The sequence below is a fragment of the Eimeria mitis genome, genomic scaffold, assembly GCF_000499745.2.
Source record: "Eimeria mitis Houghton genomic scaffold, Emh_scaff3, whole genome shotgun sequence".
In the NCBI taxonomy this organism is placed as follows: domain Eukaryota; phylum Apicomplexa; class Conoidasida; order Eucoccidiorida; family Eimeriidae; genus Eimeria; species Eimeria mitis.
The window spans coordinates 109,332-118,389 of record NW_013571342.1 but is presented as its reverse complement, the minus strand read 5'-3'; the positions used below and the strand labels follow the sequence as shown (position 1 = coordinate 118,389).

The window sequence follows — 9,058 nt, the reverse complement described above, 5'->3', positions numbered from 1 at the left end:
CTGCTGCTGCTGCTGCTGCTGCTGCTGCTGGTTTACGCGGAGAGCTCCTTGCCGTGGCCTGATGGTGCTGGTGCGAGCTGTGTTGCTGAGAAATGGCCAGAAGCAAGAGAAGGAACTTGTTGTCCTGGGTTATTGAGTCCAGTAACATCGAAATATTTGCTCATTACTCTGCGCTTTCCCTTGAAATACGGCGATTCATCTATCGATAAGCCGGCGGTTTCCTTCATGAATATCAGTGAAACTATAAAAGCAATCAAAGATGTTCCGCCACAAATACCCAACATAACTCTCATATCTGATGTAAGAACAAAGTCAGAAGGAAGAACAACAATAATTGTTGCAATAGCGTTGATTGCTGACGCAACAGAAGCACCCGTTTGCTTGATTTCAGGTGGAAATATCTCATGCAAATACACCCAAAGTACAGGTCCATAACCAACAGCAAAAGAAATAACAAATAAATATATACATGCAACTGTTAACCATTGAACTGCTGTATTGTTTCTATCCACAAGGTTAGCTATCAGAGCCACGATCGTCGATGCAGCTTGGCCGAAGCAACCTGCAAGCAGCAGTGTTCGTCTTCCTAGTCTATCCATAAGGAATATAGCGGGTACAGTCATAAGAACATTAACAAAACCCATAACAACAGTCAATGCAGTAACAAGAGATGCATCTATATTCAAAGATGTATACAATTTGTTGCTGTTTGCCACCAATATGTTGATACCGGTGAACTGCTGGAANAGAGATAAACTCTCTGCTTCGAGAACTTTTTGTTGACATATTGCAACTTCTATTGTTTGTATTTCGTTTGAAACATCTTCTTTCCCTAGAAGCTCCTTCAGCAGCGCCACCGCGGTGTTCTTGCGCCCCTGATGCATCAAGAAATGAGGACTTTCTGTGGTGTATACAAGCCATAGCAATAGAATTGCTATGATAGATACACCAGCAGGGAAAGCCAACATGAAACGCCACCAGCACTGCTGGAATGTTGTTACTTGGTAGTCAAAGTCGGTGTCAGTGGGGGGGGAACCGAACGCGAGACCCAGGAGAGTAGCAACGAGAATACCGATGGTGATGAGGAGCTGATGCAGAGTTCCATAGAAACCACGAGATCTATCTGGAGAAAATTCAGATATATACATCGGCACACAAACTGTTGCAAGACCCACAGCCATACCTTGGTATAGACGGGCGAGGAAGAGAGAAGCAACGCCTTCTGCTGCTGCTGCGAGTGCACTAGAAACAAGGAAAAGAAGGTTCGTCAGCAGCAGAGATACACGACGACCAAAGTTTGTTACTGGCCCCGCTAACAAACAACCAAAAGTTAATCCTATAAATACAGCTGTTGTGATGAGAGAACCATACAGAACACCATTGCTGCAATCCACCATATGGTCTGTATCACCCTTGCACCAATCTAAATCAACGATGATGATGGCTTTTGATGTATTCAGAGAAGAAAAACTATAACCAAACTGAAAAGAACCCAATACAGCCACCAATACAAATTGTGCTGCTGCAGGTAGACAGCAGCTGCGAGGAGTAAAGCGGGGGGGAGGGACATCCCCAAGGGCGTCTACCTCCTTNCTGCAGGTAGACAGCAGCTGCGAGGAGTAAAGCGGGGGGGAGGGACATCCCCAAGGGCGTCTACCTCCTTCTTTGACGTTGCGTCAATCTTTTCCATTTCCTTTTACACGAATGAAAGAGAAATAACAATACACACTAAGCAAATAAAGACATACAAATGCTGCACCAACAGCAGCAGCAGCAGCAGCAGCTGGTGGTGCTGATGATGTCCTTCGGCCCCTGGATGCTGTTGCAACAACACCAGGAGAGAGAGAGAGAGAAAAAGGGGAGAGAGACAGGCGCTCTCAGGTCGAGCCAAGAAGAAGACAACCGAAAGTTTGATTGATTACTGCTGATAAGAACTGAAACAATTCAAAAAACCTCAGCAACCAACAGAGAAACAAGAAAAAACACAAAGGCCAAGCAACGCCAGAGTGGATGGGTGGGGCATAAGGCGAGCAGACCAGCAACCACCCAGGAAGAGAAAAGAAGAAAAGAGACAGAATACACGGACCTAGCTGATGAGGTCCTTTGTTTCTTTTTAATGGGTTTAATNAAAGAAGAAAAGAGACAGAATACACGGACCTAGCTGATGAGGTCCTTTGTTTCTTTTTAATGGGTTTAATCTTCTAGTTGCACTTTCTTTTCAATCGCCATGAAATTGATTTAATGAGCGACAAACAAACGCCGCCGCCACCAGCTGCGCTGCCAACGAGAGCAAGCAGCATGTGCTGCAGCAGAGGACGAGGCTGTGACACCGCAGCACCTCGCACGCTTTCTGCGCGTTGGGGACTCTGTAATAAAGAATTAGTGTAACTGCTAGACGTTTTTTTCTTTTAATTCAATTTATTACTTTCTCTTTACTCAAATGTTTATATAAATGACAGACAAACGCACCAGCAGCCAAAACCGCAACCACCGTCTCTACACAGACCCTGCGCAGGCAGTGCGGATGCAGGAAACACCGGCTTGTTCTCTTGCTCGTATTGCTTCTTCTGCTTTTGTTTAGAAAAGACACTTTTATTTTTAAATATTTATCCTTAAGTAGAGCACCAAAAGATCTGCTGCAGCAGAAAAGCAACAAATTACAACAAATGCTTTAACAGCTCGCCACAGAAACGGTGCAACTGGACACTATGAGACTACAGCTGGGCGCACTCAGGCTCGTGCTGCCCGGCTGTTATAAGCTGCAATTTTCCCTTTTTAACAAAATTTAAAAAATATATTTACACATTTGAACACTTTACGTCGACTTTAACCGATACCCCCTGCTCGCACAATCGAGCCTACGGGCCATACCCGTGCTGCCCTGTTGCTGCCACCGCACCTCTATAGTATGTATTGCTTCTGTTCCCTTTATAAAAAAACAACGTTGCTTTAGCTCAACGATTGGAATTACACACGCGATAGGCTGCATTTTTCTAGGCAACACCCCCCTCCTGCTACTCTGTAACGGGGCTTGGCTTCTCGGATCGAAGCGCTGCAACAGACTACGAAATGTTTCTCTCTTCGACTGTGGTATATGTAGTTTTACACGTAACAACATTAGAAGCCATAGCAAATGCTTGCTGAGAGCTAACTAAGTGTTTTACAGCTGTCTACGGTGTTAATGCAACGGTTAGAAGGGGGGCTCTATACACAGAGTCCAGAAACTAGCACAGGATCGTCGTGAGTTGCAGTACACTAGAATGATTTGATAAGAGTTCCTTCCAGCCAGTGGATCTCCCCTTTTTGGCATCTACACACATCGGGGATCGCGTACCAGGGGTCTGGTGCTGCTGCGAACGCAGGCCCACCTACCGAGAGCTGCAAGGCACGTTCATGCAACTGTTGCTCAACCCTTATGCAGGCGTGCCATGTCGTTTTGGTGGATGAACTAAGGCTGCATACAACTGTTAAGCATGCCTTTGACATTCAGTGGCTAACATGCATGCAAGCAAAAGTTCGTGTACAAGCTTCCGCTGCATCTACCCACTCCAAAACCCCCAGGGTTCTGCAGGGGCCATTTACTGGAGAGGTCTTACTCTTTCGTTAACTGAAATGTTAATATTTCTGTCAGCGAATTCTGTTTCGCCTCGTGTTCGGTGGGGAGATAATTTCGACACCTTGTCGCCCTGTTGGTTCACTTATATGCTCTGCTCAAAGCCTTGCATCTCCAGTTCCTTAGCTGTGAGAAACACCCCTTCAGAAAGCCAGTCTAAGGGGAGTTTCGAGCATTAGGGATCATAGAGCCCTGGGAACTTGATCCCACTCACTTCAGTAGATGCACCAGTCAATGCCAGCAGCTCTGCGTCTTGTGCCTCCAATGAGAACACAAACGCAGATGAAAAGCACAATTGTGAAGCATAGTAGGGAGCCAACTCCCCTCACACGGTGGGGCAATGCGAATCCATAACACAAGAGGTGCTGCGGGCCCAGTAAGCTGATGATATGTGGGGAGAGCCCTCAGTCTCTCACATGCAATGCCAAGATTTGTTCACGATAACTTAGAATATTTCACTTTAGTATAAATATTTGCAGTAAGCTTTACGTTTTAGTAGGTGGCACCCCTGAAGATCTACCGTGGGGCGCACCCATAGAACTCCATAGCTGAGTAGAGCGAGTTGGCAGCCCCAAATGCCCACACTGCGGCATTTGGGGCTGGCGTAGTATGTTGCAACACCTTTTGCACCAAGTCTCATGCCAGCCTCCCCTATACTCATACCAATGTGTCTTCGTAAACAATATTTAATGCACTCATCAATGCTGTACTCAATCTGCATCAGTATACACTAACAGACACTTTCACTGTTCAATCAACCCTCACACATTCCACCACGAGCACGGCATTGTTGCCGTGATTGTAGTGAGTATTCACTACATTAGGCCTCATGAGTCTGCACTCGCGGCATATGTGGTTCGATTTGCTGCAGAAGCAGCAGGTGAGCCCCTTGGTAAGTCCCCTCGGATTTGTGAATGCTAAATTCTTTGGCTACCAGAGAGATTGCTTTGTGTCATCTCGTTGAGGCCCTGGCATTCACTGCTTCAATATGCATTACCCTTAGTTGGGTGCCTACTCCAAAACCTTCTTCCTTCTCAGCCGGTGCGGCGCTTGTTCTTTGTTTGATGCGTAGATCCCCCATCATCTAGGCGAATTCCACCCTTCTGCCCTCTAGTATATTCCCAATGGTCCAGGAGGTAAATGATTGCCTTGCTTCAGGGAGCAGCCCTGCTATGAAACAACGAGAGAAACTGTAATCGCAGGATTGGTATTCATGAGGGACTGATACATCGCGATGTACCGCTCTATAGATTACTTCCCTTGTTTAATTTTCCTTAATTCTGTCGTAGTCCGTTTTCCTTTTGGCATGGGGCTATGCTTACAGCGCAACGTGTCTCGGTAGGCATCAATGAACCTGGGGTGCTCCGGAAAAGTGACACCGAGGCTCAGATATACGCACCGATTTCATCTCTTCCCTGCTAATACAGAGGATGCGGGGATCAAATATAGCTTGTGGGGTGTATTTTAGAGAAAGTGTAAAAAATCAACGAATAACTTCCCTGCGCCAGCACCTCGTCGCCTGTCACAAATGGACGGTTTGCAAAGGGCGGCGGCATTACTCCTGAATTGGGTTCGCGAGAAAAGCATGTCCGGCGGGATGGACTGACGACACTGCGCTAGCTCTAGTGTGACGACGCGCCTAATAGTTGGTAGCCAGTCCTTTGGAATGCAGCTCCTGCACAATCCACCGCTGTGCGGGCGGAAGAAAGGGCTGAACTTTTGAGAAGTATTCTAAGGAGTATATGTAAGGATTCCCCCCCTTTTGTTCCGCATCAACATCGTTACTAATCAGTACTATCTAGCATGCCTCCCACCTGTGGGTTGCGGCTCACTGGTCACATCTTCCCCGATGAACCATGTGGGGTTTCCAAGAATGGCGGAGGACGTCGACTTTAGCATAGTTCCGCCGTGAGCTAAGATAGTCAAGTGACCAACGTAGGACAACCCCATAAAACTAGCCGACCACCTCTCCAATACCGACGGCGTTCTGGCCACAGAGGCACAAGGGCCTGGGGCTGGCGCAAAGTAGTGGCGGCAAGTCAAGCGGCATCACAACGTGCTGCAAATGCTGCTACGAGGCAATCCCATGTAAGCAACCTAGTCCCTTCGCTGCATCGACTAATCCTGTGACTTTTGTGGAGCAATCGCCTGGAGATCAATAGCCAGCCTGCACGCAAGTACAAGTAGATGCAAACACTTCCTACACACCGTGCAACATCGGGCCTCGCTGCTGAGCCCGTGAGGTGTAGCAGTATCAGCCTTTCCACTAGTTTTATCACATTTATTTTTTTAATTTTTGTTGTATCCAGTTCCTCTTGTCCTCTAGAACAATTTATGGGCGTCTTCACCCTCTATCTACTTCGCATCCATAGTGCACGCGTACTCTGCTCATTTCGTTCTGCCTCCAGCAGTAGTTCGTGCACATACATCTTTCACTTAATTATGCTGCACATATACATCAAAAGTGCCTTTTACACAATTTATATGCTCCTTTTTCTTCTGTTTCCAAATTAGTGTGCAGACGCCAGTGCAGTAGCCGCAGCAGCTTGCAGTAACCGGCACCACGCTGCGGTTGAAGCGACGAACAAGAAGGATCATGGTCTACGAATTGGGTGTGGAGACGCAGTATACAAGTGGAACTTGATAAATTAATAAGAAATACTAAATTCTGAACAAATACAACGCTGCGGTGGGGCACCAAGTACCTCCACCGTTGTATTTCAAAGCCCAGAGAACTGATGGGCTTNCTGGAGCAAGGTTTTGGACTTGCCCAAAGCACATTGATACGGTGTAAATTATATTTCACAAAATAATATACCGAGTTTCACTCTGGTTTATTTCCTCCCCCACGCCCGACACAGTTTCTCTCGGTGACCACCTCGCCGGGCCGCTTTCCGTTGTGATGCCTGAAATCGCTTAATTCTGGTCTTTTATAGGAGTCTTCTGACGGCTCTCTATCCTAGTGCCCATGGAAGATAATATATCACATGTGGGGAAAGGTGGGAGGGTCCTTGACCAGGAATCCGTGCAGCATCAATATGCAGTGTATGACCCTGTATTCTCTGCTGCATCTTCTTATGGAAATGTGGGTGCGGACCATCAGCCCCTACTCACACTTCCTTCCGAATATGGAGGAGGAGTTCTAGCGCCTACGCCAGTGGGCTTGAAACCCCGTACGCAAGCCCAGCCGCCCTTCACTCTGTTCTGGCCCCTTCTTGCCTTTGTCTTGGGGTTATTGGCCATCGCTTCTATTTGTAGCTCTGCAAGAAGGCACAGCGCAAAGCTGAACTTTGGCGTGCGACGGCTAGCAAGCGAAAACAAGGAAGAAGGGGAAGATTCTGGTGCGCCCGAACGGGAAAAGCTCACAGATCTCTGCCTAAGTGTCGGCGAATGGGCTGCCGAAAGTCCCCTAGGGCGTCTTTCACCGACGTTTGTAGAAGATTACTTCTTGAATTTAGACGACGAAACCGTTTTTCCGCCGGCAGGTCCACCTGGGACGGCACATGCACAGCGGCAAGTCGTTGACAGTGTTCATGGTGATGACGAAGGTCCCGGACCCAGCAGCAGAATATTCGGGTCTTCGAGTGGTCAGCCTCAGAAAGTCAGCCCCGCCCCCACAGTGCAGCATGATTCTCCGGAACGTCCGACTTTCCATGAGCTTGTCCCGGTGTCGGCTGTTCCAGAATCCCCCGCAGAAGCTTGGGTAGAAGATCTCGACTCGCCGCAGCCAAGTGGTTCAGAAGGGGTGCAATCCGAGGCAGCTGAAGGGCCAGCGCCATCTACGGCGTTGTGGAGGCCTTGGAGTGGGGAGTCCCAGGTGGTGACCCCTGCAACCTCTTCTCTTGGCTCGTCGACGCTCCCTCAGCAGCACGTGACCTGGCCCAGCCTAATAGCAGGGCGGGTAGCTGACACGGCGAACCTTCCACAGGCCGCTCCAGTGTTTCCGCCACAGCAACTGCTGGTGCCTGTAGTACCGGCGTATATAGTTCAGCCATTGAGTGGAACGGCGTCACTGTACCCACAACTCGTTAGCGTACCCCATGTGACCCCGCAGCCGGCGCCTACACTGCCGAGTGGTGCAGTCAGCCCATCTGACGCTGCTTCTCCCAGTTCCTCCGACACCATGCAACGGGGCGCCGAGCAGAAAACTGGAAAAGGCTCCAGCGCCCCGTCTAGTAAGCTCAAAGACTTGCTCAGCCGCAAGAGAGCAAGAAGAGCAGCAATACGCAGTGTTGTACGCAGCGCAATCGGTGGACGAATCTCCAGCCATCCTTATATTTGGGTTCCTCCGGTGACCGAGAAGGTGGAGATTAAGCCATCTTGCATGAATTCGCCAGAACTTCCACCGACTCCTCCGCAGTACCTTGCCGCCCCGCTTTTACGCTTTAGGGCTTTATGCAAAAAGCGCCACCTCGTGCAGAGAGACGTGGACCGTCTACTAATGATAGCGGGAAAGCTGGCAAAGCTCGCTCAAGAGCGAATGACCACTGTTCCAAAGCATTCTCCGGGTGAGGCCGTCGATGCGTTGGGCGCTAGGTTTCTGCTTTTGCACACGCTGTATTCGATAAAGAAAACCCTGGGAAGCCGTGTGCGCTGGGACCCCTGGTGGCGAGAATTCACCGCTATAATTCCATCAGATTACTGTCGCCCGATGCCAGAGATGCATAGGAAGTTATCACGAGACCTACACGCTTTGGCATTGCGGCTCAGCGCAGCGATCATGAAATTTAAAGTTGGCGAAGCCCCTGAGGAAGAAGAAGTCGTGGCGCTTAAGATGCGCTTGTTCTTCTCCAACACGGCATTCTTCCGCAGGCCGGTGTGGGACCCCTGGCGGCTAGACAGACAAAGTTCCGATTGACGCCACGTCTCTTCACTTAAAGTATACTCCCACTCTTCGCCAAACACACAGATGAGATGCCTCCTCCGGGCAGCATTTCATGCAAGTCCCTGGTCCAATGAAGCTATTTTTTTTGTAAGCTATTTTTTTTTTCTGTGGACATAGTTTGTCCACCGTGATTGGCGTTCCGATTGTCTGCACTAGGCAAGCATTGTGCATTTGCTTCATGTTCAAGGGCAAGCTTTTTCCGCCTCTTTACCCTCTTTGCCCTTGAAGGGCTTCATGGGTATATTACAAACAGCACAGAACGAGGAGCCAATTGCTGCTTGGGTAGCGCGCAGACCCACAAGGTCAGCTTCCACCAGGCACCCAGCTCCTTTCAACTTGTCCCGCATTTTGCTTAATATGCTCTGCACTGTGGTCTAGGCCGTATGGGCCACATATAGAAGAGTGTAGACGGAAAATGGGCTCGTCAGTGATCTAGCAAAGCAATCACACTATCTCCTGCGTGTCGTCACGGAGCAGTGCACGAGGCAACGCTGTAGCAGCAGAATACAGGACCTTCCGTACGGTCCATTAGCAGCACACGGGAGGGGCGGGCACATTGT

At 49.0% G+C, this 9,058-nt stretch overlaps 2 protein-coding genes across 2 annotated transcripts; one reads left to right on the top strand and one right to left on the bottom strand.

The window, feature by feature from the left end:
• Positions 1–32: 32 nt before the first annotated feature.
• On the bottom strand, positions 33–1,181 carry EMH_0050790 (facilitative glucose transporter, putative; the record flags this gene model as incomplete). The annotated part of the gene is given in 2 exon segments (XM_013497896.1): positions 33–746; positions 750–1,181. Coding segments are annotated over 2 exon segments (1,146 nt in total).
• A 5,400-nt stretch (positions 1,182–6,581) lies between these two features.
• EMH_0049680 (uncharacterized protein) lies at positions 6,582–8,471 on the top strand (the record flags this gene model as incomplete). The annotated part of the gene is made up of 1 exon (XM_013497895.1): positions 6,582–8,471. The coding sequence occupies one exon, from the start codon at positions 6,582–6,584 to the stop codon at positions 8,469–8,471; it is 1,890 nt and encodes a 629-aa protein (XP_013353349.1).
• Positions 8,472–9,058: the final 587 nt, after the last annotated feature.